Here is a 17,983-nt window from a genome sequence, read left to right as displayed (position 1 = left end):
ACCTTCCATCCTCAGTGTTTCGTCGACTAGCCCACGACACCTCAAGAGGGCTCGACGGTGATTCTGGCGTCCCAGCATCACCCCCCTCCGTCCCCCACTCAACTCAGCCCAGCTTACTTACCTGTCCCCAGCCAGAATCTTTCCGTCTCAACCACAGCCAGTTGCTGCTCCTCTCTGCTGCTTCAGATAAGTTCTTCACTGTGCGACGCAACTCTTGGCCACTGAATCCGACGTCTCTGAGAAACCGGGTTGTAGAGTGTGCCACAAATCCTCGACAACCCACTTCCACTGGGTAAACCCGAACTCTCCATCCTCGCTGTTCCGCTTCAGTGGCTAGTTGAGCATACCGCAGTTTCTTCCTCTCATACGCCTCATCTACAGCATCCTCCCATGGCACTGTTAACTCTACCAGGTGAACAAGGCGTGCTGATCCAGACCACAAGACAATATCTGGTCGAAGGTTAGTGGTGGCAATCTCAGGTGGAAAAATAAGCCGTTGACCAACATCTGCCAGCATATTCCAGTCTCTAGCAGCTTCCAGTTGTCCTGGGCGAGGATTGGTTTTAACACCTTTTCTTGGTGGTTGCTCTCCTGGGCGGAGGAATGTTGTCTTTTGTGTGTAATGTTTTGATGGAACAGGTGGCAACTTATTGGTCATGTTACGCTTGTCTTCCAATGCTAAGGCCAAACATTGCAGCACCTGGTCATGGCGCCAAGTAAACCGTCCTTGGCTAAGAGCCACCTTACATCCTGTCAAAATGTGCCTTAATGTTGCAGGTGTTGAACACAAAGGACATGAGGGATCCTCTCCTACCCAGAGGTTTAGGTTCTGTGGTGATGGGAGAACATCATATGTTGACCTGATGAGGAAACTGATCCTGCTCTGTTCCATTGACCATAGGTCTTGCCAGCCAATCTTGCGTTGTTCCACACTCTCCCATCTCATCCATTCTCCCTGTTTGGCCTGGGAAATGGCCTTTATACACCTCATCCTCTCCTCTTGCTTTTGCACCTCGTTGACTACCAGCTTCCTCCTTTGAGCTGGGGCCGCCTTGTGCCATGTAGGAGGAGTTGAACTGAAACCAAGACCCCCTCTTCCATGCTGAACTTGCCCCATGATATCACCAATTCGAAGGGCAGCCTTTGCATCTTCCACAGCTTTCTTTGCCGCCCACTTTCTTCCAGTTTTCAACACAGGTGCTGCCTCCCTTACGCATTTATCGCGTGACTCTACTAATGTCATTTCCAGTCTGACCTTGGCGCACTTAAACTCCTCGGTTAGAGCAGAGACTGGTAGCTGCAGTATTCCTTTACCATAAAGTCCCACTCTGCTGAGGCAGCGTGGAACTCCCAACCATTTCCTGATGTATGAACTGATTAAAGCTTCCAGCTTCTCTACTGTTGTCAAAGAAACCTCGTACACAGTCAGTGGCCACAGCAACCTCGGCAGTAGACCAAACTGAAAGCACCAGAGTTTTAGTTTACCTGGTAGAGCGCAACTGTCTATGCTCTTCAACCCTTCCACTGCTTGTTGTCTAACTTCTCCCACACGAACTGTGTCCTTTAGATCCCCGTCGTACCATCTCCCAAGACTCTTCACTGGCTTCTCAGACACTGTTGGTATTGCCTCACCATTAATGAAGAATGTTTTATCTACTACTTTGCCTTTAATTATAGAGATGCTCCTTGATTTAGTGGGCTTGAATTGCATTCGTGCCCATTCAATGTTATTGGTTAATTTGCCCAATAATCGATTAGTGCAGGCTACTGTTGTAGTCATGGTTGTCATGTCATCCATGTATGCTCGAATTGGTGGTAGTCGCATTCCAGAAGCCAAGCGCTCTCCTCCTACTACCCATTTTGATGCCCTAATGATTACTTCCATTGCCATGGTAAAAGCCAGTGGAGAAATGGTGCATCCTGCCATTATTCCAACCTCTAGGCATTGCCATGTAGTGCTGAATTCTGAAGTTGAAAAACTGAATTGTAAATCTCCAAAATAGGCTTTCACTAAATTTGTTATTGTCATCGGTACACGGAAAAAATCAAATGCTGCCCAAAGTAGTTCATGTGGCACTGAACCATATGCATTAGCCAAATCCAGGAATGTCACATGGAGCTCCTTCCTCTCCTTTTTAGCTGATTGAATTTGTTGCCAGATCACATTGATGTGTTCTAAGCAACCTGGGAAACCTGGAATGCCCGCTTTTTGTATTGAAGTGTCAATGAAGCAGTTCTTTAATAGGTAAGCTGACAATCTCTGAGCAATAATGCTGAAGAAAATCTTGCCTTCTACGTTTAATAGGGAAATGGGACGAAACTGACTGATGCTTGTAGAATCTTTTTCTTTAGGTATAAAGACTCCACCTGCTCGGCGCCATGCTCTTGGTACAACCTGTTTTTCCCATGCCACTTTCATCAATTTCCACAGAATTCGTAGAACTCCTGAAGCACTCTTGTACACTCTGTACGGAACTCCATTAGGCCCTGGAGATGATGAAGCCCTTGCTTTTTTCACAGCTTGCTCTATTTCTTTCCACTTAGGTGCACAGTCCTCCATTTGGTATTCTGGTGGATTGATAGGTGGGATGTCTGACGGAATTGACATAGGCTCCTGCCTTTTTGAATCTGTATGTGTTTCCTCCAAATATCTCTCCAGCTCAACCTTACCCAGTAATGAATCCAATACTAGAAAGGCTGCAAAAGCAGGAACACTTCGAAGATTGCATTTGTTCTGTGATTAATTCATGTGGGTTACCTGATGTAGGCTTACAAATACCCAAAAGTGAACCCGGACACCCAGATATTCCTGAGGATCTGTACCCAGTCAGGGGTTTGTCTAAATGGTAACTGGGTGCGACTCTTGTCAAATTGGTTGGACAGCTTTGTTTTATCCTGAAATTCAAGAATCTGAAGCATGATTAAAGCACCACTCCATGGCCAGTGACAAGCTACATTATAATATCAATTTCAACTGCAGTAGATGACAAGAATAGTCACAAATAAATAACCTTATATTTCATTATATGTTGTTAGTTAAACATTTATTTTTAAGCTTAAAAATCTTAAAATGCTGACTCGTTTGTTCTCAAGAGAGACTAAGCAATAGGGATTAGTCAAGTTACTAATAGGTTCAGTTTGTATACTGTAAGCTTTTAAAGTATGGTATTTAGCCTGTTTTTATTAGTCCCTTAAAGGTGCTGTACCTTTATGAATCTAATGGTGTTTCAGCCAGGGCTTTGAGCCTACATGTCCCCTATAAATCAGGACAGGGGTGGAAATAAAATGTTTCATTTGCATAACAGTCACTTTTTTACCACTCAGGCTATGGTCATTGGTCATTCTGACAACACTTTTAAAGGCACATTGTTGTGTTACAGAAGTATTCATTTGCAGTACAGCTGCCATACAACTACTCTATTCATGTTTAAACCATTAGATACAAATCGATTATACAACCCTGTGAGCCTTGTTGATAGTCAATCATCTTTTACAAACTCTTTTTAAATGATCATAAAAGACACTTGGCTATAGTTCAATACACAACACTCTTTATTATATATGGCCAACACACATGATAGCTGTTACAGTGCAAAGTATTGATGATTGTTGCTAAACCTTCCTGCACAATTCTATACAGACTCCTGTAAAGTTATAGTTGTTGAAGAACCATGGGGTTCCGAATAAAGGTTCTGCGAGGAAAGCAGGTCCAAAGATTGCTGCTGAGCAGTTGAAACAACGAGAGGTAAACTATGAATGATCACCCCTTGAGTACTTATACTGATGTTGGGAACCATCAGACTGGTGTTTTCATTTGAGCTGGAACCGCTGTGAACGACAACGGCCTGCTTGTGCTTCAGATCTTGAGAAAGAGTGGAGATGATCGACGGTGTAGTTATGGAAGACGACACAGAAACACTGGGATTTCCTTCCGTTACCACTGTCACTTCCGTGCCCCCTTCCTGAATCAGGGCATTGAGCCCTTCCAGGTCTGAGCAGGTTGTAATGAAGGTCTGGTTATTAGAGTCCAGGGCAGCTACTTGTGTGGTCTGAATCAGAGCCTGGTGGAGAGCGTCACCTGTACTGGGAGCAATATGGGTAAGAAGAACGGTCTGATGTTCCATTGGATTGACCTCATTGTGAGGCACCATGTGTTGCACAGGCGCCATCAAGTTGACTTGCTGAACCATCTGGCTGCCATTAACTCCATCCACTCTGCTTTGATCTGCAGAGTTTGTGATTGCAGAATCTTCCTTGGGTTGGTATTGACTGTCGTCCACCGCAGCGTGCACAAAAGTGCTTTCCTGCCCGAGCTGGTGGCCGACGAGGATCTTCAGGTGGCCATCGCTGTAAGAGGACACCTGGTTCGACTGCAGGGGAACCTGGAGTTGATTCAATTGAGGTTGAGAAGTCACCTGGTCCTCGTGATGCATCTGTATCTGCAGGACTGCCAGGGCGGTGTTCGATATCATCTGGGTATCTGCGTGCTGTTTCCTGTGGCTTCTCAAAGAGTCTTCCCTCACAAAAGACGCTTCGCAAATATCGCACCGGAATGACCGCGCGGCATCAAGTTTAGCTCGATAGCGGGAGAGTCCTGGCTTTGGGCAAACCTCCACTTTCCGTACTTTGCCTTGGCCCTTAGTTTTAACTTTGTTGGCATGGAACTTTTTCTTATGCATGATCAGGTTGCTCCGCTGTTTGGTGTCAAAGTTGCAGTACTCGCACTTGAAAGGTCGATCCTCGGAGTGGATCCTCTCGTGTACTTTCAGGGCTGTCTTGTTGGAGCAGGAATAGCTGCATTTGAGACACTTAATCGGCTGCTCAGGCTGGTGCTCCCTGGCATGCTGCCGAAGGGAAGTCTTGTTCCTGCACTGGAAGTCACACTGTGTGCACTTGAATGCGTTTTCTGTGCTGTGTTTGAGCTGGATGTGGGATTTCAGGTTCCCCTTCATGGCACAGCAGTATTCACAGAACTCACACTTGTAAGGTTTCTCTCCAGAGTGGATACGCATGTGTCGCTTCAGGTCGGAGTTGATTTTGAATTTTGCTTCACAAAGATGGCATTGAAAAGGAGCATCTCCTGCAAATAAAAAAAAAAAAAAAGTTGACAGTATTTACAGAGAGAACACAATCACCGTTATGTAGAATTTGTATTGCTCAGTACCGGAACCAAACAGATAAAGCAGATGAGCAATACAATATCCTTATGAAGTAAGCTTGGTGATCAGGATACAGAGAGTTAGAATCACTTGCCAGTGTGGGAGCGGAGGTGAACAGTGAGTTGGCTGGAGTTGCGGCTGGCGTAGGGGCAGATCTGGCACTTAAAGGGGCGCTCGTCATAGTGAATCCGAAGGTGCTTCTTGAGGCTGCTGCTGTCTGCTGCTGCATAGCTGCAATATTTGCATTTGTGAGGCTTCTCCCCGGTGTGCGAGCGACTGTGCATCGTCAGCTTATCCTTTCGACTGAACAGCTTGCTGCATATATCACACTTGAATGGCTTCTCGCCTACATAAACAAAAACAAACAGATAAAACGTCAAGGCCTAAAACCATTAAAGACCGATGTCTGCTCTATGCAGGTGACTGAAAATGGTCTTCTACCAAATTTGAACACTGTATGGGTATACTAGAACGTTATTTGTTTTCTGAACTGAATTTGAATAAGTACATATTGTTTTGTTAACTAATGTTCATTCTGCATTAAAAATAAAAAAGTACATACCTGTGTGAGTTTTTAAATGTCTTTCCATGTCTTTTTGACCATATTGTGTTTTGAAGGAGCAACCTAAAACACACATACAATATAACAATTGAAATGTATGAAATTCCCCAAGCATGCCTACAATAAGGCTTTGTATGAGCCCATGCAGAAACTACAATTAAGGTGCGCAATTCACACACAAAATGTAGTGTATTCAGTAATTTTATCTTTAAAACCACAGATGGAAACAAGGCTCCCATTGCATAACAGTTTGATCCATTCTTGTTTTTTCTGCAAGTTTAAAGACACCTAAGCTTGTTACCTATACATTGTGGCTAGTCAAGCCCATAGTAAAACCTAGGGTGAAACTGCTATGCAATAGGAGTTATTTCCATTCCTGAAGACAAATTTAATGCCTCTCCCATAACTGCATAGCTTATACTTACAAAATCATTTCTTAGATTTTACAGACAATATTCATTTAATAGCCTTGAAATTGATATCACAAGTATAGTGCAAATACAATATAATACTTAACCACAGTACAATGGTCAGAATACAATACATTGTGATACAGGATGTGGTATAATCAAGTAAACTGATCTTAACTGACGCTGTACGGCAGAACCGGAGGGACATATTCATACCAACACAAAACCTGCATTCAGACAAACACCTGGTTTCACAGACCCACGTAAGCACTGATCTGGGACTACCTAATGTTGCCTTAGGTAATGTAATCCAAGATTAGTGTAATCTGGGACTGGGAAAGCATTCGTAAAAGTAAGATGCAAAGTGGGTTTGGTGGTGTTTCACAAAGATGCAATAGAAGATTCCCTGTCAAACTGTTGACATTTTCTTTCATGAAGCCCCAGTTAGTGTGAGTCCTTCTTTACCATCAGGAATAAAACCCATACCTACCCTGGAAGCAGCAGCAGAGCCTCTTTGACAGCAGTGCAGGTCTGTTTTTTTTAGAAGATCCTTTTTGTGTTTTCACTTCAACCTTCTTATTGCCTCTGGGTACACATGACTGGTAACTTTCTTCAAAGACAAACTCTGAAGCGGCATCTATTTATTAAATAAATAAAAGAAAAGTTGTTAACCGTTACTTCTCAACTGTTCTCTAATGCATATAACTCAATGCATTGTACATCGTAAAATAAGGAAACCTGGAGTTGATTCAATTGAGGTTGAGAATTTGTACTATTTACAAAGTGTAATAAGCCACCTCAAGACTGTTCCTGCTGAGGTCAGCATAAAAATAGGTGATTTAGCTGTACCATAAAAAAATACATAAACATGAAAAGCAAAGCAGAAAAAATGATATTCATAGCAGAAAACTATCTACCTCAATTTAGAAACGTGAAGGTGTCATGATATTCAATTTAGAAACAGTCCAGTTTAAAAATAATCTCAAATCAGGGCAAAACTAGAAACCTGCTTCATTACTGCTCAGAAAGTTAATTAAATAAAAACATTTTCATTTTTAGTATCTAGACATATCTTTCAGACCAAGTCAAACCAAGCTGCCATTATACATTAAGTGGAATAACTAGCTGGTTAAGACTCAGGCAGGCACACACATACAGGCAGACAAACAGTACCTGAGATAGTCTCCACATTGCTAGGGGCAGGTGGGGCGGTTGGAGTCATTTGGCATCCATTTTGTTTGTGGGCAAGGAAGTCCTCAAAGTTATTGTACTGCTGCTTACAGATTCCACAGATGTGAATATCTGGACCAACCTCGACCAGAACTTGGGTTCCTCCAGAAACTGCAGGTCAATTACAAATACAGCAGTAGTTATTCAAAGATACATTTCATATATAAAAACAAACCTGCAGAACTGGTTAAGGTGGGTGGGTCATGGTTTCCATTTGCCCCATTCCAGTTGCATTTGCATTCACTGGCAGAACAGCCTCTAAACTCTTAACCTAGGAGGCACACAGTCTCTTAACTGTGGCTAACAGCTACTGTACCTCAGTGTTTACCCTGTTGTTCTTTTTCACTTTGACCCTGATAAAGACCACGTATCCTGCCATTACCCTATAATCTCCCGCTATACCTGACTCCACATATTGAGCACTGACAGCAACTCTCCCTATCAGCTGACGTGACCTTAGTCTGCATTTTACTCAAAATGAAGTCGAACACACTACATTGATGTCTGTATTAGGAGGGGTGCCACTGCCAACACCAGTCGTGCAAATTGGGATCATTCAATATTTTACCAGTGCTGTGTTGTAAACAATTTACATTTAATCACTGTTCATAGATTTAAAAACAAACCATCGCTTGTTTGGCGACTATAGGACTACACTATAGAACGCACACAAGCTACCATGTCAAATTTGGTTCGTTTTGTCGCCATAACTGGTAAAAACTGCAACAGCATACTGTAGTCACTTTCCAGCTGCTTTTAAAAAAATAAACTATAATTATTGTTTATTTTACCAACGGTATCTTTAGGTAACTTTTATTTGTCCTGCGCTATAAATTAGAAAACAAAAAACGATTTAACTTTTACAACTGAAAATACCTACCAGCAGCATTAAACGATGCCATGTATCCGACACCACTAGCTCTGGCCCTACTCGTTTGCAAAACGTTAGAAAATATCATTTAATAAATAATTTAGTGTCCTAACTTCATCCTAATCCGTCCCGTGTTTGCAGCCTACCCCCTTCACTGTCGGAATTCATTTAAAGACAGAATCGTTTTACTGCTTTTCCACGACAGTGCCTCGCTTGTTTTCGGCAAACTGTTGAAGGTGCAGCTCTGCTTTAGTTTCAAACGCCTGTGGGGACGGCGATAGAAGATGGTAATACTGATGCAGTCGTTATTTTTTTAAGACAAAACGATACATGTTCCGGCGTGTTTATGGGAACTAGCAAAGAACACTGTGAAACGTGTGCTAAAACAAAACAATAAACACACTGTGTGTAATTGGTTCCAGTAAACATATCGTACCTCAGAAGGAGATGTTATAATTGCAGTTGCTTTCATGCCGAGTCATTAAATTAACAATGCCGGGTACATGAGTGTGCCTAAAAACAAGTACAGTACAGCACGGACAGCATTGCAAAAAACAGTTCTTACCAAGTCTGTGCTAAAGTAACCCAACAAACACTACATATTTGTTCCCGATACAATAATTATATTAATACCTTGCTTTCTTTTATTTAATATGGTTAAACCGAGCAGTTACGTGAACTGACAGCATGTAAAAAAAAGTTAAACTAAATTCTGAAACACATCGTTTTCACCTGCGACTGAATCCATTCCGTCCTGCTTAGAGCTGTAGTTTATTGTTTTAGACCCATCAATGCGCAGTGGCAGTACCGTTCAGTTAGCAGAATGTGTAAAAACCACACATACCAAAGGTCCATGGGTTAATGACAGAGATTTTGCAGCTAGCTGTAACTGCACAAAACAAGTACTTATTATATCTGATGTGATGTTAAACTACCAGTAAAGCAGTCTATTTGGGAGTTCTTACTGGCTCAGACATTTAACTATTTATTCCGAAATGTCGTTTTTTACGACTCACATCCCCTCCGATGAAGGCGTCTCTTCAGCCACGCTGGGATGACTCACATAATGAATTGTTATCTTGAACCTGGGAGATTCTCATGTACAGAGACTATCTTTTAATTACTCGGTGAAAGACATGTCTTTATCTTTGTTATATCAATGAGACAAGCTCAAGGGCCGACCAAGACACTTAGTAATTAGCCCTTACTAGGAAAACACCCGAAGAAACAGACTAGACTTTAAGGGATAAAAATTGATGTTTGAACTCATCCCCGGGGCTGGCCTCTCCCTAATGTGGGGTGCAGGGTAGTATTAGTGTTTCAAAAAACACGTAGACAAGCTTGTAGGGATGAGGGCTGAGTTAACTGAAAACGTGCATCCTGTGGTTCTCAGATTATTTCTCATCATGAAGCCCTGCAAGGATCTGCGGCTGTTAGCCAACAATTGAAATTACAATTATATCCAGTAGAGGGAGCTCCTGTCTAAATAATCTGATTGTGACTGTCACCAAATCTGCACAAAGAATTTGACATTTATTTATTTTGCATTGTATTTTTCTTACAAATCTACACAAATTATGTGATATATTGATACAGAGATGCCAGGTGCACAAGTCAACGAAATAAAAATAATAAAACCAAACTTGTCTTATTTAGAATTAAAAACAAAGGGTCTGTAATATAATTAGATGTTTTTTACATTTCCCATACATCTTTATACAAGAAGGTCCAAGAAGTGCATTAACCCTATAAAAAAGCTGAGCAAACTGCAGTCTAATTTTTACCTGATGTTTATACTTAAAAGGATCACACAGAGTCTGTTATTTTTGAAGTAAGATAAAGAGGGTGAAATAACCAGGACGCATGACTAATGAAAGTATATGCATGTTAAAAATAACCCTGTTATTTTCACACAGGAATCTCAGATTTAGTGTACACGGAAACAATGCCTGTGGGTGCTATGACTTTACCCCACTCTATTTAAGACAGAATTCACTACTGGCTGTCTCTGTTACTTACACAGTGTTTTGTATTGTGTGGCCCCATAGTTGAGTTAAAATAAAGAAACAGGTGACTGGTAAATATCTGTCTGGCGTTGTTTTGTGCTTTTCACTCTGATAAAAGTTATACTACTAAATATTAAATAAGTATAGCTTTTGGAAATCATGTAAACTGATTCCTACAGTAGCTTCTCTGACTAACGCACAACATGTTTTATTTGTTTTGTTGATGGTTAGTTATATATAAAGATGGTATCATACATTTTTCATGTTATACAGAGACAGCTTCCAAATACTAACAATGTTATCGGTTCACAATCGTATTTTTTTTTTAGCAATGTTGTGTTTAGACATTCAGATCCCAACAACAGACTATAAAAATCATTACTTACAAAACGTAATGTTGGGAAAAAAAACTCAACAGGGATGAGTAAACTAAGCTTTTTATCCATCATCTGCTTAACCTTACAGTTGCTGGATATATTCCAATACAGCACACCATTTATCTCGTCTAAGTGCCTTCACTAATATGTCTTGACATTGGGACTTGGCCAGCTGTTTATAATCTTTCTACCACTGTTGGCAAATACTGTAGAGTAGCCTAGTCAAACGACCAAGCTGGGAGGAATCACAAGGGAATGGATGCAGTTCAGCACTTTCCTGTACTTTTATTTTGCCGACACAAAATAATCAATCATCTTGCAGTTTCCGACTTTTAAAGGTGAGCCACAGCTTTCCCTGACAGACTCAGACAAGCTATTTAGCAGCAGCGCTTCTGTCTTGCTCTCAGCAATCAGCACTTTTATCAGCACCTTCAGTTGCACTTATGTCAGCGTTTGAACAGCTCACTATACAAGCCTTTCCACCAGACGATCGTCTAAATGAGGGCTCCAGCCCTGCTTAATTTGTCAACTGAGGATCAGTACACAGTGTGTCTTCATACAGGCTGCTTCCGACATATTCACGACACTTCCAACACACTTGCAATGATTAAACAGTCATACAATTCTTTATATTTTGGGAGCTAGCTTCTCAGGATTTCCTCCAGCCCATGCTACTTTGTTTACAGGCACCCCTTCACTCATTCTCGTTCACACCTTGAAGTATCTGAACCCTCCAAGGCTCATAGGCATTTTCATAATAATTATCATAGGCAGCCATATAACCTACCCACTGTAGAACAACATGTCACATTAATAGCTTCTTAACACTTGCCTAGTGACTTTCTTACAGTGGCAGTAATTTGAAAAATGTCTTTCTTTCTTAAATTAATTCACAATGTGGTAGTATTAGGTAAGCACTAAAAACGCATTGTTTCACTCTAGGTTTTGTATTTGTCTTGCTTGTTTAGCGTGCTTCACAACCCCACAAAACAGCCAGAGAAGCAGTCCCTATTTGCAACACACAGAAATGTATTGAATCAAGCTCTGTGTGCCAGTGCTTGCAGCATGTGTTTCTGCAATACCTGCAATTCTAACTAAATCTCTATAAATCTTGTGACCAAAACAAGACACACACTAATTGTGCACCTGCCTATAATACTCAAAACGTGCTGTGCCTACTGGACAATGCATTCAACTGATGCAATGTGCCTTCCCCCCACCAAACCTGGTACAATGACTGGCACACAAATCAATGTTTGCTTGCCCTCATATTTGTCACTTGCAGCTGTTGACACAACAAAAGAAGTGATCATCAAACCCTTTGAATTGACAGATGTCTTGGGCTTTGAGTGGCCTGGTCCCACATCCACAAGCTCGGCTGCAGGTACTGTCTTTGACAGTGAGTGACACGCTGCGGGATTTCTAGCGGCAGTTATTCAGTTGCTTGATTGCATCTGTAGCTCTGAAGCCTCCTGCTGCTGATTTGTGCATGGCAGCCTTGCCAGCCCCGATCTCTTCCCTGCTGAGGCAGCAAACGGTTGACAACACATTGAGCTGTTCTTTACCAGTGATTATTGTATGGGCTGGTTCATTACAGCAGCCTGCCTGTTCTTTTATTTCTTTCGCTTTCACGGTGCTGCTGAATTAAAGAGCCGTTTCTTTTACATTGGCAAAGCTATTTAGTAAAAAAAAAAAAAAAACTGCAATAAATGATTAGGCTGTACATTGTTACGAGCTGCAGCCTACATCGATACAGTAATAGATCCAGGCTTCGGTGAACTACACCAGAAGAGGGGCTGTATGAATGGTCACTGCTATCTCTTTAATACTTATATCAATAAGATCAATAGGATTGTGGGCTATAGATTGTGGAGTAGTTATCTTGACAATGGTATTAATCAAACATTTCCAGTGTTTTTTTAGGGGTAAAGCAGTGATTCATCCCTGCGAAGGATGGCCAGTAAATATTAAGTGTGGACATCCTGCTGGCACCACCATGTGTTGTTTGGTTCTGAACTTTATCAATCAGTCCACAAACTGTCCGAGTAGAGCTAGAGGCAATCGCCATTATCACGACACCCACGCTTCGACCTTGACAGATACCTTACAGCCCAACACTGCAGGTGTATCCTGCTTAAAGAGATACCGAACTTTGTGTCTTTTTATATTAACTTCACCATTTCTGGTCATTGTCGGATATATTTTATGTTTAATTAAAAATAAAACTTGCATTTGGTGTTTGGTGCAATAGGGGGTTTTGGATGACAATTAAGACTTCAGAATTTTTTTTTATTTTTTTTATTATTGTATTGATGTCAGTTCCTTTTGTTTACACTGGAGGGTACTGTTTCATTCCGAGACTCGAAACCTTCTCCTCTTGCTGTACAAACAACAATAATGTTTAATGTACAAACTCCTAGTGAAATTAAATATTAACGCACCACCCTACCTGTACCATTAGTTGATCAATTAGGCAGCATTTTAATGTCAAAACATGGTAAGACAATGTCAATCAGAACCCTATTAAAAAGTACTTAATCAAATCAAATCAAATGTGGAGCAATTACATACATTAAATCAAGTGCATTTCACTTAAACACAAAAGTAAAAAGCAAGCTGACTGTGCCTGGAAGGCTACAAATAGACCAACTACCATGATATATATAAAATAATAATCATTTGGTCCTACTGTCTAAAGCCATTCCAATTCTATACCCTGCATGCCTTTATAACATCGAGGATTGATTATTGCAATGCTCCGTTCTCTGCTATTTCAAGTTGTATTTTATCTCGATTGCAGCTTGTGCAAAATGCGGAAGCCATGATTTGTAAGGGAGGGATCTCTTGATGTTTTTAAAGTAAGATTAAAAACATATTTCTATAATTTAGCAAATGTATTTTAAATGTTATCATCCTATTTTATACTACTTATTAAAAAAAATGTATACTACTTATTTTCGTCACTCCTTTTTAAAGTTTAAGACTTTTTTTATTATTTCAATGGATGTAATTTAAATGGGTATTTTATCATCTTATTATTTACTATTTGTTTTGCATATTATTCATTTTTGTTATTTTTTTAATCCTGAAAGGCGCTATATAAAAAATACAGATGGATTGATAGACTATGCCAGTGGACTCAAGTTCTTCACTTGCATTCATTATAAGAACCAGGTGTGTACGTGTTAATAGGTTTAAACCTTTTGTAAGAAACAAGAAGAGGATGAATACCCCATGGCACAACTCAATGATGCTCAAATGTTTAAAAAAACACACACACTAATTGTTAATGTGGGTTGTAAAACAAAGTCTTACATATGGCAAACATCTGACATCTATTTGACAGAAATAGTAATTACAAGCCTTATGGACCCATTTTAATGCCTTTAGTAATGTGAATCCTGCTGGCCAGAAAGAACCCACTAGTTTTCACTTTGATCTAAAGTCACCATGTCTAATTAGGCTGGAGCATTATGGATTACAATTTGACAAATCGAAACACTTAACGCTGTTCAGAACATCATTATACGAAAAAGAGCTGCTTCCATTAACGCGGCTTGCAAAGTTTAAAATGGCTGACGTAAAGGGCTTATTTTCTAAATGATGTGTGACACCAGTCGACTGACTTTCTAGGAGTTTGCCTGCGGAAACTTCAAAAAACAAACAAACAAAAAAATAACCTGGGTTGTTTTTCATGTTTAATTTTGTCATTTGCCATCTCGAACAATGTCAGAGGCATACTAGGCCGGGGCTCCCACTAGTATGGACTACACCGCTGTAGCCTCTGCTCTCTACTCCACACATGAAACATTGATGCCAGTCTCTGCTCCCACTTGGTGCAAATGGTCCAAACACTTTTTGAATATTCTGGTTAGCGGATTCCCGGGACAGTTTGGAACAGTTCACTTGTTTTTATTTATTTATCGATGTGTGTGTTTGTTTCTTTGTTTAACTTACATGACAAGAGACGCTTTGGAATAAGAGTTCAAAAAAACCTGAGCACCTTCGGATTGTCCCGTGAAACTGAAGCCATAAAATGAGCTCACGTGCAGACAACCCTGTAATGTTTAGATAAGCCCGCCTCTCAGGTTAAACTGTAGATCCAGTATTCTAGACGAGACGAGGCAAGGACAGCTGATGTTTATGTTCTGTTCATATGCATCTGAGCCTCGGTGCAGGCGCTAAAGCTGGGTACACAGTGGTCAGGGTTCTTGAAATGCATGCAAATCTTCATAAAACCAGCCTTTGAAAAAAATAATTAATTAAGTAAACCTTTGTCAAAAGGGTCCAATGTCAAATGCAGAAAACAAGCATGGCAAACTGGAAAAGCAAGTCGAACTGCAAAATATGCAGCAGTCAGGTTTTTAGAGATGCTAAATTCAGCCAGCTAATCCTGCTGATGGAGTAGGGGGAGAGCACCATTCTGACACAGTGTGAAAGATACACTATTGGAATCTAACTTCTTGCTATTCAGCAATTTGTTCTAAAGAAAGACACTGCGTCTTCTTCTCCGTCTTTGTTCAGGTTTAGTTGGCAATATTGACATTGTGTCACGGAAGGCAATTCTTTTTAAAATATATATTACCTTATGAATGGCTGCTCAGTGTACTAGAGGTTTGTGTCTGTGTGCGAGTACCAGAGCAATAAATGGAGTTCTTGGGATTTGCAGCACTGTGCTCAGGTGTAAGCAAGTAACCTTCACCTTTCCATCAAATCACTATTTAATTTCACCAGGTGGGGATGTCCTGTCATGCTTTTTGTTGTGAGTCATTATTCCCTTATGGTCGAGGTATTACTCAGGCTTGGAGGATGACTCCTACTAAAAATCCTTTCACCAGGCCATTTATATACAGTACATCAAGCAAGGTCAGAGACAAAAACACAAAGGAAAAATCATTTTAACAGCATAAAAATTGCAAGAAACTATGCAACTAAGTTAATTGCATCTCTCTCTCTCTAACTAAGTCATTTCTTAATTGCTGCATAAAATTCTGTAAGTCGTCTTTGCCCTTGCACTTGCTTCAAAACAGGGCTCTTTGTGCTTCTTCGTGTTACAATTCCACTGCCTTCTAGTGGAATAACAAGACGTTCACACTGTCAGGTCACTAAATAAAATTGTGGAACAGACTGGATCACTCGGACAGGGAGGAAAACAGTTTTCCTTATCAAATGATCCTCGATGGCATTTCTTGTGGAAGTGTGCAATGTCACTGCATTGTCCCCAACCTCTTCTAGCAGAGCTTTTCTGAAGAGGTGCTGTGTTCTGTGTGCCGGCAGTTGGATACAAATAGATATTTCAGCCATGCTATTCTTTCCAGAAGTAGTAGATCTCTGCTGGCAGAGGCAAAATAATACACCTTTTGCTGGAGGAGTCGCACCAAACGTGACAGTGATGAACCTGTCATTCATAGTAGTTTCTTCATGAAAGACACACCCTGCTGGTTCCTGACTGGTCAGCTCCAAACCCACTAGGGCGAGTGAACGGAGAAAAATCGAAGCAATACCTTTCCAAACAAAGACAAAGCTATAATGAGTGGAGAAATCGCTTTGAACTCACACACTGTCGCAAATTTGACAAATTCCCTTCTGCTGATTTTTAATACATGTACAACAATGGCCTGCTGGGATGCCTTGATGAGTTTTTGTAACTCTTGCTACGAGATGCATCCTTTTGCTTTTCTTTGTAGTCTCATGCTGTAGTCTAGACCTATCCATCTTCATTGGGAATGGCTGTTGTCGTGTCTGCAAGTAGACTTTAGGTCACCCCAGTGACAGGATGACATAAGGCTTCAGCTGCTTCACCATACAATGACCAGTAGTGCTGCACCGATATCCCACATTTATGACCCACTTTGAGAAACTGGAGATGGCAGTGCCAGCCCTGTAACTGTTCTTTTAAATGTTCCATCAGTAAAGGGAAATCCCGCCCACAGAAGCATTCTCTGTAGTTTCTTTTTTGGCATTTGTCTGCTTGTGCAGGTTATATGCATGCAGAGATCAAACCAGGAAGGGAATCGTGTTCCCAAAATGTCCAGTTGATGAAACTTGGGACCTGTGAACTTATGACAAACTAGGTAGCAATAATGTAGGACTATATCTAATAAACCTGGTAGTTCCCTTGCTTACAATCTTCCAGTTCATGCTAGGCACCTTTTGCTCTGAAGTCTATGTTGTCACAACCAGCCCTCCTAGAACAATAGCAGCTGCTTACAGTTCCTTAATGGTGCTGAGCTGTCACAAGGCATCTCAGCAGGCTGCTATAGTGGACCAGCAGACATTTTAATTGCAGGGTGATTCGTAGGTTGTCAACAGTAATTATAATGTGATTCCATCTAATGGCATCAAAGGATGTTGGTAAAGAGAAAACCTGCACTGTTATTGGAACCCTTACCAGCAGTTTAAACACAAAGGAAAGAATACTGTTGGGTTCAAAAGGAAGAGCGACAATATCGGCTGAACAAATCATACCTGAGGCACCGCTTGGGATTCCATTCAACTGCCAATTAAAAAGGATGAATTTACATTCAGCCACCTAGCTCACCACTTACCAGTTCAACCTTTTTGACCCATTTCAATGAAAATCACAACGGATTAAATCATTGCTGGTCCTGGATAGAAAAGAAATAAAGCTGCATTTTCCAACTTGCCCAGTAACAATGAAGCACTGTATAATTAAGATAAAGGACTGCAGGCATCTGTGTATGGGTTATATAGACACTCGCTGGCACACTCTCACTTCCACACGCACCGATATTCACTCATACACAGACATACGCAGTCCTATAACCTTCAAATCAGACATCGAGCAGCTTCATATTAGTAACTTTCACTTAATCCAACCATTACAACAACACCTGCAGTAACGGGGTATTTGATCATAAAATCCAGCACCTGCCTTCATTCCTTGTGTGATTTTTATCATTCTCTATCACTGTTTCTGTGAGATCATTATTTTTCTAATGTACTTTTTCAACCACAAGGAATTCTTCTGAAAAGACTCCTAGAAATGCTCGCTCCTCACATTTGTTTCTCCTATACTGATCAGGTTGTGCAGCTAAGGCTGGCTTTGGCTGCAGGGAATCTTTTCATTATCTGAGATGTTTGTTGTTGTTGTTGCTGTCCTCCCACTGAGTAAATGACACAGACGAGAGACCTTTCTGTTGACTTGAGTATTTCTGAACAACTTCAGCTCCTGGTGAGAGACTAGCCTTCAATTAGGCCAAACTAGACGCTTCAAATAGAAACAAAACAGACACAAGCAGCATCGGAATTGTCCCACACAAAGACGAATAAGATGTTATATAGTGTGTTAACATAGACAGGTATCGGGTTCAAAAATGTAATCAAACTGTTTGCAGTTATGTTTAA

General features: G+C 40.9%; 1 protein-coding gene across 4 annotated transcripts; it reads right to left on the bottom strand.

The window, feature by feature from the left end:
* Nucleotides 1–3,529: 3,529 nt before the first annotated feature.
* On the bottom strand, nucleotides 3,530–9,198 carry LOC117964441 (zinc finger protein 64-like). Of its 4 annotated transcripts, none has more exons than XM_034907855.2 (6): nucleotides 8,965–9,198; nucleotides 7,305–7,472; nucleotides 6,622–6,768; nucleotides 5,722–5,784; nucleotides 5,254–5,505; nucleotides 3,530–5,080 (listed from the first exon to the last, which is right to left on the bottom strand). In XM_034907855.2, the coding sequence occupies exons 1-6, from the start codon at nucleotides 8,978–8,980 to the stop codon at nucleotides 3,633–3,635; spliced, it is 2,094 nt and encodes a 697-aa protein (XP_034763746.2). In that variant the 5' UTR covers nucleotides 8,981–9,198; the 3' UTR covers nucleotides 3,530–3,632. The 4 variants fall into 4 exon arrangements, with proteins under 4 accessions (XP_034763746.2, XP_058860134.1, XP_034763745.2 ...); XM_059004151.1 differs by lacking the exon at nucleotides 8,965–9,198 and adding an exon at nucleotides 8,866–8,946; XM_034907854.2 differs by lacking the exon at nucleotides 8,965–9,198 and adding an exon at nucleotides 8,242–8,510.
* Between the last annotated feature and the right edge of the window lie 8,785 nt (nucleotides 9,199–17,983).

This window comes from Acipenser ruthenus, chromosome 29, assembly GCF_902713425.1.
Source record: "Acipenser ruthenus chromosome 29, fAciRut3.2 maternal haplotype, whole genome shotgun sequence".
Taxonomy (NCBI): domain Eukaryota; kingdom Metazoa; phylum Chordata; class Actinopteri; order Acipenseriformes; family Acipenseridae; genus Acipenser; species Acipenser ruthenus.
The sequence above is the reverse complement of the archived record's forward strand: the minus strand, read 5'-3'. Positions and strand labels throughout refer to the sequence as shown.

Excerpts from the sequence above, each read along its gene's own strand:
- LOC117964441 (XM_034907854.2), bottom strand. The coding sequence starts at position 8,320 with ATGATATTTTCTAACGTTTTGCAAACGAGTAGGGCCAGAGCTAGTGGT. Across the intron at positions 7,473-8,241 it reads GGCATCGTTTAATGCTGCTG|TTTCTGGAGGAACCCAAGTT; the intron begins GTAGGTATTTTC and ends ATTGACCTGCAG. Across the intron at positions 5,081-5,253 it reads TCACCTCCGCTCCCACACTG|GAGATGCTCCTTTTCAATGC; the intron begins GCAAGTGATTCT and ends TTTTATTTGCAG.